This window comes from Dromiciops gliroides, chromosome 2 (assembly GCF_019393635.1).
Source record: "Dromiciops gliroides isolate mDroGli1 chromosome 2, mDroGli1.pri, whole genome shotgun sequence".
NCBI classification, from domain to species: Eukaryota; Metazoa; Chordata; class Mammalia; order Microbiotheria; family Microbiotheriidae; genus Dromiciops; species Dromiciops gliroides.
Window position 1 is genome coordinate 401,817,231 of NC_057862.1, and position 22,253 is coordinate 401,839,483.

General features: G+C 37.7%; 2 protein-coding genes across 4 annotated transcripts in view; one reads left to right on the forward strand and one right to left on the reverse strand.

Annotated features, from left to right (window-relative positions):
• FTO (FTO alpha-ketoglutarate dependent dioxygenase) overlaps nucleotides 1-22,253 on the reverse strand; it is a 406,491-nt gene that overhangs the window by 281,345 nt on the left and 102,893 nt on the right. For all 3 annotated transcript variants that reach the window (XM_043988473.1, XM_043988474.1, XM_043988475.1), the window contains 2 exons: nucleotides 13,313-13,390; nucleotides 28-646 (listed from right to left, as the gene is read on the reverse strand). In XM_043988473.1, coding sequence (XP_043844408.1) covers nucleotides 28-646; nucleotides 13,313-13,390 — 697 coding nt within the window. The remainder of the gene's footprint in view (nucleotides 1-27; nucleotides 647-13,312; nucleotides 13,391-22,253) is intronic.
• Nucleotides 21,241-21,483, forward strand: LOC122743502 (non-histone chromosomal protein HMG-17-like). The gene has a single exon (XM_043988476.1). It carries the CDS (start codon nucleotides 21,241-21,243, stop codon nucleotides 21,481-21,483), a length of 243 nt encoding a protein of 80 aa, XP_043844411.1.

The following is a 22,253-nucleotide window of genomic DNA, read 5'->3' on the forward strand; positions in this document are numbered from 1 at the left end:
AAGGATATTATTCCACAATCTTTGTACCTTCACAGCTGTAGCTGTATACTGCGACTGTTGACCTGTCTACTAGATTCTCATCATGGTGCCAGCTCACAGCCATTTTCCCCATGCCAAAATAAGGCTCTTCTTTCAAGTATGACATTTTTTGGGGATCCATGTAATTCAACAGAGTCAAATTGTAGGTTGTCCTCTTCTTGAGTTCCATATCAACGCCCACATCCAAACCACTCTTGGAGACCTCTGGTACCATTCCAAAGATTGTACTGTCTTCATCTTGCTCGGATTTGATCGAGTGTAACTTGTCCAAAGCCTGCATTGTATCTTTCTGCAGGTAATCATTGAGCTTAAAGAAGGCTCTACAAGCTGCAAATATTTCATCTTCAGTATATTTTATGTTGGAACCTTCCACAGGCCATGGAACAGTGAAGAGCCTGCTGTTTAAATACTTATAGGTGTACCCTGGGTTTCCAATGAGAAGACGAGATACTGGTGTGAGTAGATTTTTCCCTTTGATTCGGACCAGATCCTGGAATAAACATCCATGCTTCCTCAAGGTGAGAAAGGCTTGCTGAACTTCGTTATGCAGCAACTCAGGGATTCTATTGGCTTCTCGGAGAACCAGTTTGGAATAGTTCTCCTGCCACTGGAAAAAGAAAAAATGAAAAAAAAGAGTATGTATAGCTACTAATAGTATTTTTTCACATAAAATGCTTTTCTTTATACATATCTTTGGTTATATTTCCAAAAAAAGAACCAGTGGCTTTACAACCTGAATAATTACAATGCAGTAAATGAAGTAGATGGTGAATAATTCCTAACCAGAGTTCTCTAATCAGGACCAGCTGATTAACAATTATGACTATCAACAAAGAGTCCTTCAGTACTTTGAACTTCTAAGGTTCTTGTTTCTCTTATCTTCCAAAAGGCTCCATTTGAATCCTGGGCAACAAGCAGCCCAGAAGAGAAAAGGAATTCTAGGCCTAAGCCTAAGCGGCTATATAATTTGGAATCAATAAGAGAATTATAGAATTCAGAGGAAATTTAAAGGTTATCTGATTTAATTTCCTACTGAAAAAAAAAAAAGAATCTTCTCTACCATATGCCTGACAAATGGTTATCAACCATTTGTTTGGGGTCACATTTGATTTTTCTCTCTCCTGAATCTCTCAAATTCAATCAGTTACTAAGTCCTTTCAATTATACCCCTGCAACATTTTGTGTATTCACCATCTCCTCCCAATTCCCACTAATACCACTCTGACATAGGTCATCATTACCACCCACCTGGATTATAGCTATAGTGACCTAATCGGTCTTCCTGCTTCCACAATCTCACCATTCCAATCCATTCTTCATGCTACTGCTAGAAAAACCTTTCTCATACATTTATCTGATCATGTCACTCCTCAACTGAAAGCTCTTCAGTGTCTTTTTATACTGCCTCTAAGGAAAGTTCAAACTCTAAGGCATTCCACAATATGGCTTCACAATCGATCAATGTGGCATAGCAAATAGGACACTGGTCTCAAGAGAGAGGTTTGATTGAATTCCAATTCAGATACTTCCTTGCTATGTGATCATAGGCAAATCATATAATTCCTCCAAGCCTTATTCTCCTTAACTGAAATAGGAGATAATACATACCTCACAGAGTTGTTGGTAGTAAAGTATTTTTAATTATAAAGTATAAATTAAATATAAATTACAAGTATAAATTTAATTATAAATTATTTATTTTAATTATAAATTATTATAAATATGAATTATTATTATGAGCTTTCTAACCTTATATTATATTACTCTACTCCACTCACTCTAGTCTTTGGTCAAACTGTTGTACTCTCTGGTCCCTAAACATCTGCTACATTCTTCTGCCTCTGCTCTTGTGAAGGGTGTCCCCTGAAATGTCAACTTAAAGGCAGCATGGTGCTCTTGACAGCGCCCTGCATTTGGAGACAGAGGAGTTGGGTTCAAATCCTAACTCTGTAATTTACTAGCAATATGACCTTGGGGAAGTCACTTGTACCTCTATGTACCTCATTAGTAAAATGAAGGGTCTGTAACTGAGGGCCTCAAGGGTTCCTTCCAACTTTACATCTATTATTCTATGATTCTTTTTTTGTTTGTTTTTGTTTTTTTTTCTGCGGGGCAATGGGGGTTAAGTGACTTGCCCAGGGTCACACAGCTAGTAAGTGTCAAGTGTATGAAGCCAGATTTGAACTCAGGTACTCCTGAATCCAGGGCCGGTGCTTTATCCACTGTGCCACCTAGCCGCCCCCTATTCTATGATTCTTGATGAACAGATGAACATAAGTCCTTTTTAAAGTCAACTCAAAAAAAAAAAAAAACAAGAAAAGAAAAAGAGGAGAAGAGAGGGCAGGGCAAGGGAGGAGAGGAGAGGAGAGGAGAGAAAAGTGATCAGCAGTAGTGATTTATAATTGAAAGGATCTGGTCCCACTAAGCTCTTCTTTTTACCCAACTGAGATCCCAATAATTATTACCATTTTTTTCTCTTCATTTAATCTACTGTCTACCCTCTATAGTTGAAATTTGTTTTGCTTGTGACTATTCCTTCCCCACTTTTACTCTCCTCTTATTAAACCCCCTTCTTTACTTTCCCTGTCCCTATTACCTTATTGAATGTAATGTATTTCTATGTCAAACTCACTTTGAGTGTCAATGTTCAACTCTCCCTTGACCTCAGATAAGACTGAAATTCACAAGATGTCTGCTTCCCTACTGCTTCTCTATGTTTGCAAATTCTTCCTCTGACATACACCCCAATTATGAGACATAGTAAGCTCTTCCCTCTTCTTCCTCTGGTTGTTCCCTAGCAAATTCCTTCCTTTTTTTTTTTTTCTTTTTTTCAAGGCAATGGGGGTTAAGTGACTTGCCCAGGTTCACACAGCTAATAAGTGTCTGTGGCTGGGTTTGAACTCAGGTCCTCCTGAACCCAAGGCTGGTGCCTTATCCACTGTGCCACCTAGCTGCCCCCCAAATTCCTTTTCCAGTCCTTTTTAATTTTTAAATCAACAATACAAAACCATCTCTATGCCGGGGCTTATATTTCTTAATTCCTGTGACCTTTGATGACAGTAAGTTAATGAAAGATTTCTGCTAGTAGAATAAGTACTTCATTATCGTTTCATCCTTTGTAATAACTCAAATTTATTTACCTTGTCTCCTGCATTTGTGTTTCAAAAACTATGCTCAGGTTTGGTTTTTTCATCAGGAATGCTTTGTAAGGCCTCTATTCAAATAGAGGTCCACTAGTTTTTCTGTAGATTTTTATTAGTTTTGTAGGATAAACTATTCTTGATTATAAGACTTTGAGAGTATATTATTCCAAGATTTATTTTCCTCCATAATAACTGCAGCATAGTTGTGTGTGATAATGACTGTGATTGCTTGAATTGAACTCTTTTTTCCTGGCTGCTTGGCAGCATTTTTTCTATTTGGAAGCACTGGATTTTGGCTAAGACATTTCTGGATATTTTCAATTTGGGGTTGCTTTTTCAATTTTATTTTGAGATATGAATTCTTTTTCTACTACCATTTCTTGCCCTCCCACTGAGAAAGCAAAACAAAAGCCATTATATACATATATAGTGATGCAAAAAAATACCCACATTAGACATGTCCAAAGTTAGATATAAAAAGATCTGTAGATATAGATGTGTTGTTATATGTGGGTGTGGGTGTGCACCTTCACTCTGAGCCTTATCACCTCTCAATCTGGAAGTGGGTGGCATGTTTCCTCATGTGTCCCCTGAAATTATGGTGGGTCACTGTGTTGATCATTGTTCTTATGTCTTTCAAAGTTGTTTGTCTTTATAATCCTGCTGTTACTGTTATTAATAGTTCTATTACTTCTCACTTTACTTTGCATCATTTCATGCAAGTCTTCCCAGGTCTCTCTAAAACCATCCCCTCCATTTCTTCCAGCACAATATTCCATAAGACTCATATATGCTGGGGCAGCTAGGTGGCGCAGTGGATAGAGCACTGGCCCTAGAGTCAGGAGTACCTAAGTTCAAATCTGGCCTCAAACACTAAACACTTACTAGCTGTGTGACCTTCAGCAAGTCACTTAACCCCAATTGCCTCACTAAAAAAAAAAAAAAGATTCATATATGCTGTTGTTCTGTTATTACCCAATTAATGGGTGCTCCCCCCCAGTTTCCAATTATTTGCCACCAAGAAAAGAACTTCTATAAATATTTCTATACATGTGTTCTTTTCATCTTGCTTTGATCTCTTTAGAGTACAGACTTAACAATCTGGGTCTAAGTGTGTACATAGTTTTAATAGAAGGGGCATAGTTTCAAATTGCTTTCTAGAATGGCTGAATCAGTTCATACCTCTAACCAACAGTACATAAATGCACCTGTTTTTCCATAGTCCCTTCAGAATTTGTATTTTTCCTTTTTTGGTCCACTTTGCCAATCTGATGGGAATGAGGTGGTTTCTGAGAGTTGTTTTAATTTCGATTTCCCTAATTATTAGTGATTTGTAGCACTTTTTATATGGATATTGATAGTTTGGGCTTCTTCCTCTGAATAATTTGGGGTTTCTTTTAGGTGACCAGTGGATTCTTTCTATTTTGAATTTTTCCTCTACTTCTAATAGATCTAAGTAGTTTTCTTTCATGATTTTCTAAAATATGGTATTGTAGAGTTTTTTGTTTTCAAGGAGCCTGTGGATTTTTAAGTTACTTTTGTCCTATTTTCTAGATAAGTTGTTCTTGATAGCAGGTACCTCACCTTTTCTAATATTTCTAATATTTAACTCTTTTTAGACTTTTTAGACTTAGATTTTGTTCTAATATTTCTTGTTGCCGCAATGAACTATTTCGTTCCGGTGGCTTCATTCTAATTTTCAGGGAGTCCACTATTTGAATCTTTTTTTCCACCTCTGATTCTAAGCTATTTATTCTGTTCATAATTTTCCCCCTTCAGTTACCTCTAATTTCATTTTTTAAAAATCTCTGGCTTTATTTCATCCCTTTACTCTTGTAATCCTTGTGTTCAAGCCATTCTTCTTTTCTAAATCTCTACTTGAATTTATCATGATGTTAATCTGCATTTACCTCTTGGGCATCTCTTAATCTATAGTATTCAATAGTATTCAACAACAGTAGCTATCATTTACATAAAGATATTTAAATGCTTTAATACTTACAAAGAATTTTACAATATGATCTCATTTTATCCTAACAACCCTGGGAGATAGGTGCAATTACTATCCCCATTTATTATTATCCTCACCTTTCATCCCCAAATTATGAAAGCAAGGCAGGGAGCGGTTAATGGACTTGCCTGGTGTCACACATCTAGTAAGTGTCTGAGGCTATTTTGAATTCATATCTTCTTGACTCCAGGTCTAGAACTCTAATCAACTTCATCACCTAGATGGCTCTTCAAAATTTGTGGTTATTTATTCCTATCTGCAGCCTCAGTTCCTAAATTATGACTTTTTGCTAGCACCAGGTTCTGCCCCCTCCCATGGTTGAGTGGGAAAGCCCTACATGGTGCTGTTTCTTATGCAATTTGAATGATGCTGTCTCTGCCCTGATGTAGTTCTGATAGATTAACTGGTTCCTGGACCCACAGCCCACTGTATTCAAAAATCTTGTCCTGGGACAGGAAGTTGGATCCAGGGTTAAGTGTAGGCCCTGCCCTCTACCTCAATCCCAGGTGTTTGCCTCCATCTCCTGAGGCCCAATGCAAACTCACCTTGGCCCCATCTGTCTCCTCCTTGTATCTAACTAACCAGGAATCATCTTCATCTACAACTACAGCACTTAAATGCCCTGACCAGATACCAGAATTCACTGACTTTAGGCCTCCTTTGCTTTGTTTCTACCTCCTCGATCCCCCTGGTATACCTTGCAAATAACTGATCCTGGGCCTTTTAATATGTGTCCACAGCACAGGCAGCATGGATACTGTACTATCTCCCTCTCTAGGTAGTCTTACCAAGGGTTGGTTTTGACTCCTTCTAGGGCTCTGGCAGGAGGCTTTGGACCTCATGGTGGGTCTTAAGGCATATATATACTGCCTGATTCTGCCTCCTCCCATAGTGATATAGCAGAAGCTGGTGTTTCCTGATGTGGCTCCTAAATATGATGGTTGAGATCCTCCAAGCTTCAGAACCCAGTTAGGGGGAACTATGCTGTTTTTCAGGCTTGCCTGGAATACACCACCTCAGAGGGCCAATAGACTTCTACACACCAACTTGTGTAGCATTGAACTGGATGTTGGAGCTTACTGTCAATTCTCTTCCGTTTTTATTGATCAGGACTTTATCTGGAACCCTTTACATCTTTGCTAGGGATTTTCTCGACTACTCCTTTTAACATCATCATCTTCACCAGAAGTCCTCTACTTTTTCTTCTTGTGAATTTCAAGTGATATTAAATATTAATCAAATTCAGGGAAATTCTCAAACGCATATCTTAGAAATGCTGGAATCTCTGAGCCCAAACCCTAGGTATTAATAGCTGGAAATATCTTTATGTACATCATATTTGAAGTCATCTTCATTGTTAAATGAGAATCTAGACCCTGCTTGGTACCATGCAAAAGACACATACATCATGGAATTTGCCCTCTAAGAACTGATGAAAACACATCTTGTCCATCAATCATCTAATACAAAAATGTAACAAGTGCATGCCAGGACTGCCAGCATATTACAGCTTTAAATCTGATCTTTAAAAAACAATTCCCTTTAAAAAAAGGTAAATACCATGGACTCCAATCAATTTATTCATTCAATGAATATTTATGAGGTTCTTGTGTACAAGGACCTGGACTGGGGGCTGACAGATACAAAGAAGTGGCCTGCTAATTGGCTTCCCAATACTCCTAGTGTCTTGACTGTTCAATTCATCCTCTATAAAGCTGCCAATATTATCTTACTGAGACCATGTCACTTCCTTGCTCAAAAATCTCTAAATAGCTCCATATTATATGTAAGAAAAATATGAACTCTTTAGACCATAATCTAAAGCCATAACCAATCTGGCTCCAATCTGCCTTATCAGAATCATTTTGTATTACTCTCCTCATACTCTGTGTATTCCAGTCAAACTGGTCTACTGTTTCTCAAAGAGGACAATCTTCCATCCATGCACCTTCACAAAACAATCCTGACTTCACCCAAGTTACCAATGATCTCTTTATTGCCAAATCTGGTGATGTTTTCTTTCTTTCTTTCTTTCTTTTTTTTGGCGATGTTTTCTTAATCCTCATGCTTCCTGACTTCTCTATAGTGTCTGACGCCACTGAACATCTCTTCCTAGACGCTCCTTTCCAGGTGTTCATGATCTTGTTATCTCTTGGTTCTCCTTCTGGTGTCTGATCATTTTTTAGTCCCTTTTGATGAACTTTCCATCTATGTCAAACCCACTAACCAGAGGTGTCCTCCAAGCCTCCTTCCTGGGTCTTTTTTTCTTTTGTCTCAAATACTATCTCATGTGATTTCATCAGCTATTCAACTAGTACTGCAACAGCCTTGGTATCTTTGCCTAAAATGTCTTTCTCCTTCCAATACTTCTCCCCTTCAGCTGCCCAAACTAATTTTCCCAAGTACATGCTTGACCACATCATTCTTCCTACTCAGTAAACTCCAGCTTTCCATTACCCCAAGATCAAGAATAAAGTCTTCTGTTTAGTACTTAAAACTATTTATAACCTGTCCCCATCCAACCTTTCCATTCTTCTTACACTTTACTCATCTTTTATATACTCTACAATCTGGATACAACGGAGGTCTTGATTAATTTTGCTGATTTTTTTCTTCATCTTTTTCCAAATGAAAAATTATTTGCTATAATGGATGGCTTTCTGGGAGGGGGAGGAGAAGAGTATGCAGGGGGAAATCTAGATGATTTAAAAGCAAAAGAAAATTTTTAAATCTGTTACTTTTAAAAAGCAACTACTGATTCATTTCTGTTTTCATATCTTGAAAGTAGTACCTGGAGAGTTAAATACTAAAGGTCATCAACCTACCATGTTATGAACTAGTCTATCCACTGGAAAAAATGAAATAAAAATGCAAACAGAACACCTATCAAGGTTTCTCTTTTATCATTCCAAAATCCACAAAAAACCATGATATCAAGCCGTACTAATATCTAATCACTTTAAGTGCTCCTTATATAATGTGTAAAGCTACTACACAAAACCTTACCAGGAGTAAATCTGTTCTCTTAAAAGCAAAGTAAAAATGCTTTTTAATGACATAAATAAATACAAAGTTCAGACCCAAGTCTTGGATCTTGGCCAGAGGAATGCCACTTCAGCCACCAGCCACAAAAATGAAAATTCAGGCAACCATTAATAACTGGTCAGGGATCAGGAATGCTCCTAACACGATCAGTGTCAGACCCCAAGCTTCAAGGCACCTCCAGGAGAGATCCAAACAGAACCAAACAGAAAACAAAAACCAGGAAGAAGTTCCATCTTACCACTTGTCACTCTACCTTCCTAAAACTAGACAGAAGCTAGCTGCAGATCTGGAATAGCTGCCTACAAAAATTAAGAAGAAAAAATAAAACAAACTAGTCAGGACCTCTGCTACCTTCCTTTGGATCCAGGAAAAGCAATCATGCATCTCAGACATATGAATACTTTTACTTCCTTCACTGAAATAAAAACACAATCTCTAGAATGACATTTGTTTCCTTTTCCTTGCCCAAAGGGAAATCACTTTCCTTACATCTTCAAGCCCTGTGCCAGATACCTAAATTTCTTTGCATTTCCTTTGTAAGATCTTAAGGCAAAGCAAATCACATCAAATTGGGGGTAGGTTAAAACAATGACTTCAGAAGTTCTTGAAAAGAACTTGGGAGACTTCTCAGCTTCATGCAGCTGTAGTCTGAACCAGGGAAAGTGTTTAGAACATTAGTCTTGGGATGGCTGCCAAGTTGCAACCATTTTACAGCTAAAATGGTGTCGAAAATGGTATGACTAATATGGTGCAAATTTCCATAAAGTGTAAAATGCAAAATACTGCCAGCAAAATTCAACTGGAGTCAGTCTAAGAAAGCATTGCCGTGAAATCAGAGTGTCTTTCAATAGGGGACTGTTCCCCACAAGTAACAGGAGTACATTATATCTTACTCTCCTTTCCCCTATACCTTATATCTGGTCCTGAAGTCAGTCCAAGATTTTTATTTTATTTTACTCTACTCTGAACTTTTCAATGAGTCTGCTTTAAGTATTTATTATTTTGTCCACTTAGACTTTCCTCCCTTTTGTGAGGCAGATTCCTCCCAAAAGCATTATTTACTATTAAGAAGACAATGAGGGGGCAGCTAGATAGCGCAGTGGATAGAGCACCGGCCCTGGATTCAGAAGTACCTGAGTTCAAATCCGGCCTCAGACACTTAAAACACTTACTAGCTGTGTGACCCTGGGCAAGTCACTTAACCCCCATTGCCTCACTAAAAAAAAAAAAAAAAATTAAAAAAAAAAAGAAGACAATGAAAATATTTATATAAAAGCATGGGTTCTTATTTTGTATCATGAACCCCTCCCCCACCATATTAGACCATTAAAATGTGAGATTTGTTAGGGAAAGGACTGGGTTTTTTCCCTTTCTCTGAACCTTTCTTTGGTGCTTATCACAATGCCTAGCAAATAATGATCATTTAGTAAATTTTTATTGGCTGATTGGCTAGACCATTATCTAGCTGTCTCTCTTATTTTTAACTTGGGCATTTTATTTTTTAACTTAAGTATAAGACTTTAGATGAATATATTTTAAAGTATATCATTTTTATTTTGACAATCATACCAGCTTGTTGATAACTTTTTGTCAAGGAGATTCGCTCTTAAGTTAGCTGGATGACCTCTACGGTTCAACCCCCTCATTTCTCAAGGGAGGAAAGTGAGATTCAGGAAGGTTAAGTGAATTGTCCAGGGTCACATAGCAAATTAGTGGTAGGACTCAGGTTCCCTATCCCCAATCCTTTTTCCTTTTGCTGGTCTGACAAAACACATGGACTCATCAGAACAATGTTGCTTTGTTTTTGTTTTTATTTTTTAATTCATAATTGACTAAACTTCATCTAGAGGTTAATGAAAATAAGGATGTAATTTATTTTCCATCCAAATTCAGAGATCCCCTAAAATCTAGTGTGGACCTCTGGTTAAGAACCCCTGGCCTAAAAGTTGAAATGCAGCTAGCTAGCTAGCTGAATGAATGCATGAATAGGTAGATAGAGAGAGAGAGAGAGAGAGAGAGAGAGAGAGAGAGAGAGAGAGAGAGAGAGAGAGAGAGAGATAGATAGATAGATAGATAAAATGAAAGCTTTTCTCTAGATAGACTGTTGTGCCCCAGCACTGAATCACTGATAAGGTTTGGGCATAATGGCCATTGGAACCTAAAAATATTTTGTGTTATTTTATAAACTGCATTCTTTTCATGGAATCTTCTATAGATATTAAGAGGTAGATTATGTCCATCAACAGCCATTAATGTAATAACAAGATTGTATGTTTCTTTTTTTTTTCTTTTTTTTTTTTTTGTGAGGCATTTGGGGTTAAGTGACTTGCCCAGGGTCACACAGCTAGTAAGTGTTCAGTGTCTGAGGCCGGATTTGAACTCAGGTACTCCTGAATCCAGGGCCAGTGCTCTATCCACTGTGCCACCTAGCTGCCCCAAGATTGTATGTTTCTTAGGAGAATTTTAATAGGATTTACAAAACTTTTTTTTGAAATTCTGCCAACAACCATCCAAATCACTGTGTAACATTTTATATTCTACACCTTCCTCACCAAACTACAGGCTCAACCTTTTAATCTGACATGGCCAGCTAATTTACAGCTCTTGAGTACATATTTTTAGGCTTGAGAGGTAAAATAGCCCAGTGGATAAAAGGGTAGCCCTGGAGTCAAGAAAATCTGGGTTCAAGTCTTGCTTCTGATACATACTAGCTATGTAACCACAGGCTTTCTTATTGCCCCAAACAACCAACTTTCTATCACTCTAAGTTAAAGATGACTTGCTGATATGCACGAAAGTTTCTTTTTAACAAGCATTTATTATTGTTCAGTCGTTATTCAGTACTGTGTGACTCTTCGTGACTCCATTTGGGGTTTTCTTAGCGAAGATACTATGGTGGTTTGCTATTTCCTTCTCCAGTTTATTTTACAGATGAGGAACTGAAGCAAACAGGGTTAGGCAACTTGCCCAGGGTCACAAAGCCAGTAAGTGTCTGAGGCCAGTTTTGAACTCACAAAGATGAGTCTTCCTGACTCCAGGCCCAGTGCTCTATCCACTGCGCCACTTAGATGGCCTAAGCATTTATCAAGCATTGTGCTAAGCACTTTACAAATATTATCTCTTTTGATCTTCACAACTCTGAGAAGTAGGTGCTATTATTATTCCCATTTTATAGATGAGAAAACTGAGACAGACAGAGGTTAAGTGAGTTGTCCAGGGTGACATAGCTAGTGTCTAAGGCCAAATTTGTTATCAAGTCTTCCCAAGTTCATAGCTCTATAAATTTCCACATCCAGGAGTCACCCACACTAATGAAAACATAAGTCCAGTTTCCTACTCCCTAGAAAATGCTTTGTCTTATGCAAAAGTTACTTGACATCCTGCACATTTCTTAAAACACCATAACAATGATAGGACCAGGGAGGGTATATATGTTTAAGCATTTTCTTTACTAGGGCAGAGATATACTAGCTAACCTCCCAGGGTTATTATTTGTAAAATGATACCTATTAAAGAAGCAGAGAGGAGCCTCCAATGGGGTGAGTAGACCATCTATGTAGAATTTACATCGATACTTGGATAAGGAACTCTCGAAGCAAGAAACCCTATGAGATCCCCCCTCAGTTAAATATAAGCTCCTTGAGAGTGAAACTGATGAATATTTGTTTTTGTATCTTCAATGCCTAACACATTGCTTTGTGTAAAGATGTTTTTAAAATGCTTGTTAATGAATAAATTAAAGAATGAATGGTTTGGAAGAATTGCAATACAAACCGGTAGAGTAATTACCAACCTGACGAGATCATGAATCTACCTAAATATCTAATTAAGATAGTCATCTTAAATCTAATACAACAGATTCTGAAATATAGATTCAAAGACAGGCAGACCTTGGTTCCCAAACTTCAGACAGCTCTCATTCTTTTAAAGATAGATAATCCAATTATAAAGATGCTAGCAAATCTAATAAGCATCATGAAAATAAAAGTTTTTACAAACATAAATTACCATCCAAAGCTTTAAGAAATATAATTTGTTGGGGCAGCAAGGTGGCGCAGTGGATAAAGCACTGGCCCTGTATTCAGGAGGACCTGAGTTCAAATCTGGCTTCAGACACTTGACACTTACAAGCTGTGTGACCCTGGGCAAGTCACTTAACCCTCATCGCCCTGCAAACAAATAAATTAATTAATAAATAATAAATATAATTTGATGTTTTCTACACAGATGTAAGAATGTTTAACCATTATCTTTATAACTTTACAAACACAGTTTTGGTTCAGCAGAATGATTTTGTTTCACTTTTTCTTATAAGATATGGTAGTTTATGACAGTGATAATTATATTTTGGAAGACAATGGGAATTGAAAGAGGAGGGAAGGAGAAAAGAAAAAATAAGAGAAGGATCATAGAATAAAAGACTTAAAACTGGCAAGGACCTTAGAGGTTATTATATAATCAAAACCTATCATTTATAGATGGAGAGGCTGACTTGCCCAAGGTCACACAAGTAACAAGTAACAGAGGCAATATTTGAATGAAGATCACCTGGCTCCAAATTCAGGATTCATTCCACCATATTCCCAACCACCCCCTTGGAAGGTAGATTCTACAACAGTAGAGAAAAAAATAGAGAAAAGGGAGTTTTACCCCAGAATCTTCTTCTCCCATAATCACCTGTCTCCTTTATCTATATCAATTTAAGATCCTACTACGATCAGGATAGAACAAGCTAGGGAGAAAAAGCCCATTAGACTAGGAGTCAGGAGATCTAGGTTCTAGTCCCAGGTCTGCCACTCATTAACTCTTACTTGACTTCTCTGAAAAAGTCATTCAACCAGTTTAGGTATCAGTTTCCTTGTGTCCTCTTCTTAAATTTCTGGCATTCTATGACTCAAGGTCTTTATTTTTTATCACATTCCATTCAACTGAACAAGTATTGATTAAGCTCCTACTTCTGTGCAAGGCACTAGGACTACAAAGACAAAAAATACATAAAATAGTCTGCCCTCAAGGAAATCACAGTCTAAAATATATAACTATAATCACACAAAATATGATTAATATACATTACCAGCTGGTAGAATTCAGCATCTTTGGGGGTTAGATAAGGAAGCCATCTGTTTCCAAGTTCTTTAAGAAGCCTCTGCTTCTGTTAAAAAAGAAATAATAGACACACATTATTCAGGAGGAAAAAAATGAGGAAAAAGACATGGTTCTCTTAGCCAAGAAAATACTACAATATATCAAATACTTCAAAGTGATCTATTATTTCATCAGTATGGGGACTCTTTCCATTGATGATCTTCACAACCCCCCTCTGCTTCAGTGGTTGGTCTCATGCAATGCTATCTATAGGGTCAAAAACTTCACAACCTTGGATAACATTTTCTTGATGAGCACCACCAAATCTTTCTTGGCTGATCCTTGAATAACAGACACACAGTCTATCGCTGGGCCCAAATGTAATACCTTTGCAGCATGGCAAGAGCTGTTAAAACTTGTACTCTATTGGTGTGCACTTAAAGAATCTAATGTCACCTCCATAGCAAAGAGGCATTGCAGGAAGTCTTCAATTGAAAAGTAAAGCAAAATGGCAATAAAACATTTATTATAAGAGTATTAGAGCATAGGAAGGCAGCCTTTGCTTTCCTAAACCACAGCTCCCTGAAAAATGCATAAAAAAGTCCCTTGTGAGCAGCACTCCTCCAAGGAGTCTAGTGCCCTTATTACATAAATCAAAATGGCAAAAGTATCAGCAAGAACACACACAAGAAATTAAAAGAACTATAAAACAGCCCCTCTGCATCGAGAAGGACCAATTAGTAAATTGTGTTTTTTTGTCTACAGGCCTATTCTAATTATAGCTAATTAAGGCCTTCTGCCAGTGGAAAACATTTTATTCAAGTGGCAAACAGTCTTCAGTGACTAAGAGCTGATACAAGTCTTGGTTAAATAAACAATTAGCTTAGATAATAAAAGTACAAACTACAGCACAGTCCAGGAATCTGTTGATGGTTTTTTCCTACTTTGAAAATTAGCTGGTTTTTGCTTCAGTGATATCTGCACACATCAAGACACAATGAATGTACATAGATCTACATTTCAAGCATTAATGCAAACTGTCCCTAATGAACTTGCTATTTAATCATCAATTTTTCCTTCAAACTCTTGAAAACCAGCCTTCCCTTAGAAATCTACATTTAGTTCCCAGTCCTTATCACAAACTAAGCATGTAAAGATGATTTATAAATGTCAAAAAGGAAAAACATAATCCATCTGAACACTTGGATACATCAAATGGCCAGAGGTTTACATTCCTTAAAATATTTCCCACCCTATAAACACTGTCTTAACACATATTTATGGGTCTCCTTCAATGAGGTTAAATATGTATATGTGGTAGCACACATAGGAAAGGGTCAAATGAGAATTTACACACCATCCCCCAAAACGAGGTTAAATAACAGTGAACCTTTCACAAAGGTTAACAAGTGCCAGTGGAGGTCAATTCTCAGTTCATAATTCATGCTTCAGTTAAATCAATTCCCTCAAAAGCTTATCAGCTAACTCACAATCAGCTCATCAGAGAAGTACATATTATTGCCACTCAGAGGGCTCACTTGAAAGAATAAGTTGAAAGTGCAGATGACAGCTCCTACTACATTGAAATCAAAATATGAAATGGCCTACTGGATCTGGGATATGTCAATATCCTAAGGATAATTATACAATACACCAAAATAGAAATAGAATCAGCAACACTTCCAACTCAAGTCTGCATAACTGAGACTATTACTGTATATCAACATTAACTAACTACAATTCACTCACTGACTAAACTGGCAAGAAGAGTGCTAGAATTTAAAAATGAGAAATGGACTCTGCTCTGTCTCTCATTTTCTTGAGGGGCATGGAAATCTTGGTGAAATCAAGAAGAAAGGCAAGATTTGATTAAGTCAACTGGCCATTTAATTAGCATACTATATGATTACTTAAAGAAAAATTTCATTATTTTCTTAACATGGAATTCATAGTAAAGACAAAGATAATATAAGGTGTTTTTTTTAAAGCATACTTTTGTTCAACAGTGAAGCATTTATTTGGGGAAACATCTGAAACACAGGCTAGCAAACAGAAGGGGGAAAAACCTGACAATTTCTTTGTCTGTGTCAAATGCCAACCCCTTGGCAAACACACACCACATTAAAATGCACTCTTGAGTGTAGGTAGAAGGAGCTCACATTTGATTGTCAGATCTGGCTAACTGCTGCTCCTCAGCTTGATGTACAGATAAATACACACAGCTGGGCCTTGCAGCATACTGCTCTTCTTATATACAAGAAGCTGTCACACAGATGTCAAATACATCAAGCTACTCACCAATTCCACACACAAAACCAGAGAGAAATCAAAGCCTCAGCTCTACCACCTGGTTAGAGTGGAGGTATAAGGCCCCATCCACCAGGACTGACATCCCACCACATCTCCAACAGGTAAAGGAGGCAGCAAAGATCTGACATAAAAAGCATCTTAACTCCAAACTCATAACAGATTTTTAAAATCAGGTGTCAGAAACTTCAGTTTTAATGCTTAGTCCCTGGCTCAAAAGGCAATCTAGACTAAATAAGAGGGGACACTCTATCTTACTTTCCTTACCTATAAAACGGGGATGGAAAAAAAATTATGTAATCTATGAAAAGACAACAGAATATGACTCCTAAAAGGATTATTTTAGGCTTCAATCTATTTTTTAAAAATCCTGAGTTGCTTTACAGCCCTGAAGACATTTAGAAAATCATTGGTGGGTCTGTTGTTTTGTTCCAAGAATTTAAAATTTTCTTTTAGAGGTTGTGTATTTTCTTACAGTCCTATGTGTTTGTGTTTTTAAAGGCAAATAGCTGTTATTGTTAGTCTACTCCTACCCAAAGCATTCCAAGAAAAGCTGTTGGGGGAGGGGGGCAGGAATAATAGCAATTCATTCATTCACTGAACCAATATACCTAGTATCTAGTACCTAGCACTATCCCAGAAAATATGCAAGATACAAAAGTTTTAGAGTCCCAGAAAAACTTCTAATTACAACTCAGCCCAACCCTTCTGAAATGAAATGGACAGTAAGCAGGCATCCCTAAAAGGACCTCAGCAGAGCCCCTTAACAGTACAGTTTGAAGCAGTGTAAGCCTGTGGTCCGTTAACTTTTAAAACAATATTTTGATAACTATATTTTAATGTAATTGGCTTGCTTTATAACCCTATGTATTTTACTTTATGCATTTAAAAACATTATTCTAAGAAGGGCTCCATAAGTTTCACTAGACTAGAAAAGGGAAAGAAGAAAGAAAAGGGAGGGAGAGAAGGAGGCAGAGAGGGAGGGAAGGAGGGAGGGAGAAAAAGGATGGAACCAATTTGCTGCCTGGCATTGACATGGTCACAATACCTACTCTGTCCCCTGGTAACCAAGTCACATCCTCCCCTGCAAGTACTGGAAAGTAAAGGAAAAAAAAAGGTGAGGGGTATGAGAGAAGAGGAAATTGCCAGAAAATACGTCTGGGGTTGGGTTGAAATCCTTCCTTGTTGCCAACTAAAGACACGGTCTACCTCAATTCGTCAAGACAAAAAAAAAAAATGTAGTATGAGCAATGAGAAGTTTGAGAACCACTACTTTAAAGCCAAAACTAACAAATATGTCTCCAACTCCCGTTCTGCCAACCCTCACTCACACTCCACAGAGATTCTCACAAAGTTATAGATGCTGATTAAAGGCAATACTCCAGGACAAAACTCTGCCACCACAACTGGCCATTCTCGAAGAGAGGGGGGCTACCTGTTCAGACTATGGTCTAGCCCCTGCTTCATAATTCTATCATCTTTCCTTCTCATTCAGTGTTATGCCATCTCTTCAGAATTGGTTCCCACCTACCGACCTATATGAAAGATGCTGTGAAAGCAGAAATAGTAAAGGGTTGGCAAAAGACTGAACAGGTAGGGTAAAAGTAAGTATTGAGGATGACGAATGGCACCAAACCTGGGTGACTGGGAGGTTTATGGGGCCTTCAACAATAAGATAGGGAAGTTTTAAGAAAGGCGAGTGTTGGGGCAGCTAGGTGGCACAGTGGATAGAGCACCGGCCCTGGAGTCAGGAGGACTTGAGTTCAAATCCGGCCTCAGACACTTAACACTTACTGGCTGTGTGACCCTCGGCAAGTCACTTAACCCCAATTGCCTCACACACACACAAAAAAAAAGAAAGGCGAGTGTTTTTTGGGAAAGATAATGAACTCTGCTCTGATCATGCTGAGACTGACTGATCTGTCTATATCAATGTCCAGTTTGAAATCTCCAGTAGGAAGTTAGTGGTAGGAGACGAAAGGTCTAAAGAAATATGGGTGGGCTAAGTAGATGTAAAAATGACCTGCATAGAAATGATTAAGTTTGATCATTGAATCAATGGGAGCTGAAGAGGTTAGACCACCAAGAGAGACAGCATAGAGGGAAGAAAGAAGGTGGCCAAGAAGAGAACTTGTGTGACCTAGAGAAAGATCCAGCAAAAAAAAGGCATATTCAGACAAGAAGGAGGAAAACCAGTAGAGAGCAGTATCATAAAAACCTAGAGATGAGAAAGTAGACAGGAGAGAAGGGTGATCAACAGTGTCAAAGGCTGCAGAAAGGTCAAGAAGGATAAGGACTAAGAAAAGGACATTATTTTAAAAGGGCATTAGATTTGGCAATTAAGAGATCACTGGAAATTCTAGACAGAGCAGTTTCACTGAATGATGAGGTTGGAAGCAATGGTTTAAAGGGAGTGAAACTAGAGGAAATGAAGGCACTGACTGTAAATAGCTTTCTCAAAGTTAGCCATTAAGGGGACATGAAATATAAACACTAGTGAGGAGTGAACAGGTGAGTTTGTTTTTTTTAAAGGATGAAAGAGACATGTTTGTAGGCAGCAGACAAATGGCCAATACAAAGCGAGAGACTGAAAACTAGTAAGAGGGGAGTTGAAAGAGGTGGAAATATTCAGAAAAGACAAGATGGAATGGGATTGCGGGTGCATATAGATGAGTTAGCCCTGGTAAGGAGAAAAACCAAAGGGAAAAGGACCCACATGTACAAAAATATTTATAGCTGCTCTTTTAGTGGTGGCAAGGAAATTGAGGGGATACCCATCAATTGGGGAATGGCTGAACAAGTTGTGGTACATGAATGTAATGGTATACTATTATGCTGTAAGAAATGATGAGCAGGCAGATTTCAGAGAAACCTGGAAAGACTTACATGAACTGATGCTGAGTGAGATGAGCAGAACCAGAACAGTATACACAGTATCAACAACACTGTGTGTTGATCAACTGTGATAGACTTGACTCTTCTCAGCAATACAATGGTGCAAAGGACTTATGATAGAAACTGCTCTCCAAATCCAGAAAAAAAGAACTATGAAATCTAGATGTAGATTGAACCATACTATTTCTATTTTGGGGGGTTTTGTTTTTTTAAGTTTTTCCTTTTTGCTCTGATTCTTCTTTCATAGAATGACTAATGCAGAAATATGTTTAATGTGATTGTACATATATAACCTATATCGGATTGCTTGTTGTCTTGGGGAGGAGGGAGAGAGAAAAATCTGAAACTAAAAATCTTATAAAAACACATGTTGAAAACTATCTCTACATGTAACTGGAAAATAATAAAATACTTTTATGGGAAAAAAAGGAAAAACCACCTCTTCATGTGAGAAAAGAGTGAAGCAAATGATAGGAGGAAGGCATCTGAGGAATGGGAGATGAGGGGGCTCTCTGGGAATGGCCTCAATATTTCTGCTTAAGTATGATGCCAGGAGCTCAGCTGAGAGGGTGGAAGACAAGGTGCCATGAGAGACTTGTGGAGGGATGAAAAGGTTTGGAATAGTTATTGTTGTGAATTTATTCAGGATATGTTAAAAAGAAAAAACTGTCTTGCTACTATGAGGATCCAGTAGAGATTATGCAATGTAATTGTTTTTGATTTTTATTTAGTATTTTATTTTTCCCTAATTACATGTAAAAAGAAATTTTAACATTTGTTTTTAAAACTTTGAGTTATAAATTCTCTCCTTTCCTCCTGACCCTCCACCTCTCCACCCATTGAGAAGGCAAGTAATTCAATATAGGTTATACATGTGTAGTCATGCAAAACATTTTCATATTAGTCATGTTGTTAAAGAAAACATAGACCAAAAAAAAAATCAAGAAAAATAAAATAGTAGGCTTCAGTCTGTATTCAGACACCATCAGTTCTTTCTCTGGGAATGGATAGCATTTTTTGGTCATAAGTCCTTCAGAGTTGTCTTGGATCAGTGTATTGCTGAGAATAGCTGTTATTCTCAGCTGATCACCTTACAATATTGTTGTTACTTTGCACACAGTGCATTTCACTTTGCATCAGCTCATATAAGTCTTTTTATGTTTTTCTGAGAGCATCACAATATTTCATCACAACCATGTACCTTAATTTGTTCAGCCATTATCCAACTGATAGACATCCCTTCAATTTCCAATTTTTTGCCACCAAAAAGCACTGCTATTAATATTTTTGTACCTATAACTCCTTTCATTTTTTATTTTTTATGTCTTTTTGGATACAGACTTAGTAGTGGTATTGCTAGGTCAAAGGGTATGCATGGTTTTATTAGCTCTTTCGGCATAGTTTTAAACTGTTCTCCAGAGTGGTTGAATCAGTTCACAACTCCACCAACAATGCATTAATGTCTCATTTTTCCTACATCCCTTCGGACATTTGTCATTTTCCTCTTCTGTCCTATAAGCCAAATTAATAAGCATGAGGTAGTACCTCACAATTGTTTTGATCTGCATCTCACCAATTAAAAGTGAGTTAGAGCATTTTTTTTTCATATGGCTATAGATAGCTTTGATTACTTCATCTAAAAACTGTTCATATCTTTTAACCATTTATCAACTGGGGAATGGCTCTTATTTTTATAAATTTGACTCAGTTCTCTATATGTTTGAGAAATGAGACCTTTATCAGAGAAGCTTGCTTCAAAATTGTTTTCACAGTTAATATTGCTAACTGCAATATGTATAGAGATATATAGATATAACCTATATCAGATTACCTGCTGTCTAGGGGAGGGGGGAGGGAGGGGAGGGAGGGAGAAAAATCTGAAATTGTAAAGCTTGTATAAACAAAAGTTGAGAACTATCTTTACATGTAACAGAAAAAATAAAATACCTCATACATTAAAAAAAAAAATATTGCTAACTGCATTTCCCTCCATCCTATCTCTCCCCATTTATTCTATTCTTTCTTTCCTTTCACCATCTCTCCTCAAAAGTGTTTTACTTCTGACTACACCCTCCTCCAATCTGTCCTCCTTTATATCACCCCCCATACCTCTTATCCCCTTCTCCTCCTACTTTCACATAGGGTAAGACAGATTTCTACACCCAATTGAATGTGTATGTTATTCCCTCTTTCAGCCAGTTTTCTTAAGAGTAAGGTTCACTTACTTCCCATCATCTCCCCCATCTTCCCCTTGACTGTAAAAGCTTTTTTTGACTCTTTTATGTGAGCTAATTTATCCCATTTCACCTCTCCCTTTCCCTTTCTCCCAGTACATTCCTTTCTTACTCTTTAATTTTATTCTTTTAGATATCATTCCTTCATATTCAACTCACACCTGTACCCTCTGTCTACAAATACTCCTTCTAACTGCCCTAATGATCAGAAAGTTTTTATGAGTTACAAATATCATCTTCCCATGTAGGAATGTAAACAGTGTTACCCTATTAAATTCCTTATGATTTCCCTTTCCTGTTTTCTTTTTCATGCTTCTCTCTAGTTTTGTATTTGAAGGTTAAATTTTCTATTCAACTCTGGTCTTTTCATCAAGAAAGGTTGAAAGTGAGTGTGAGGAAAAGGAGACGGGAGTGATGCCTGGACCAGTCACTGCTACTGCTGTGCTACTGCCGCTGCTCCCACCCCTCCATCATCACCACCATGCCCAAGAGAAAGGCTGAAGGAAATGCTAATGGAGACAAAACCAAGGTTAAGGACGAACCACAGAGGATATCAGCACAGTTATCTGCTAAACCTTCCACTCCGAAGCCAGAACCCAAACCCAAAAAGGCACCTACAAAGAAGGGAGAGAAGTTAGCCAAAGGGAAAAGTGGAAAGGCTGATGCCAGTAAGGATGGGAACAACCCTGCAGAGAATGGAGATACCAAAACATACCAGGCATAGAAAATTGAAGGTGCTGGAGATGCCAAGTGAATTGGGTGAATTTTTGATAACTGTGTACTTCTAGTGACTGTAAAGTCTGAAATACTATTTTTTATCAAGTTTTATGAAAATGCAGAATTTTGTTTTACTTTTTTTAAGCTATGTTGTTAGCACACTTTATTGTTTTTGAGGAATATGGCAGATGTTACAGATAGGCTGTCTCAGAAGCTGGGTTGAAATGGATGGGGGTTTTTAAGAGGACTTCTCTTGAATACCAAGAGAAGGTTCCCTGACACACACATATATACATACCCCCACACACACCAGATACATAGATCTGAACACTGATACCCTCAGCCTGTCTGGTGGGGGTAGGAGTAGATAACTACAAAAAATTTGTACTTCTTACCTTTCTGCCATAAGCATCAACTTGACTCCTTCAAACCCAGAGGCCAATCAGGACCTGACCCTATTTCCCTCCTTCCCCCCACCACCAAATCAATTGTGTTGGATACCAGTCTTTCAGGTAATCTGGACTTGAATTATGGCCCTGAGGAGGCCTCCCCAAAAGAACCAAAGTTCCTTTCATATTGGGGATCTTTTCCAATGAAGAATTCTGCAGTTTTCCATTTCATTTCCTCAAAGTCAGGGTAGGCTCCTGAAAAGTTGTTAAACAACATACACTCAATGTAAAAGTGTCCTCCATAAACTTTCTCTATTTAAAGTATAAAATAAAGACTCTTCATTGGGTTTTATAGTGACTTTATGTTTTTGGTAGTCCATGGAAAAGG

Excerpts from the sequence above, each read along its gene's own strand:
- LOC122743502 (XM_043988476.1), top strand. The coding sequence starts at position 21,241 with ATGCCCAAGAGAAAGGCTGAAGGAAATGCTAATGGAGACAAAACCAAG.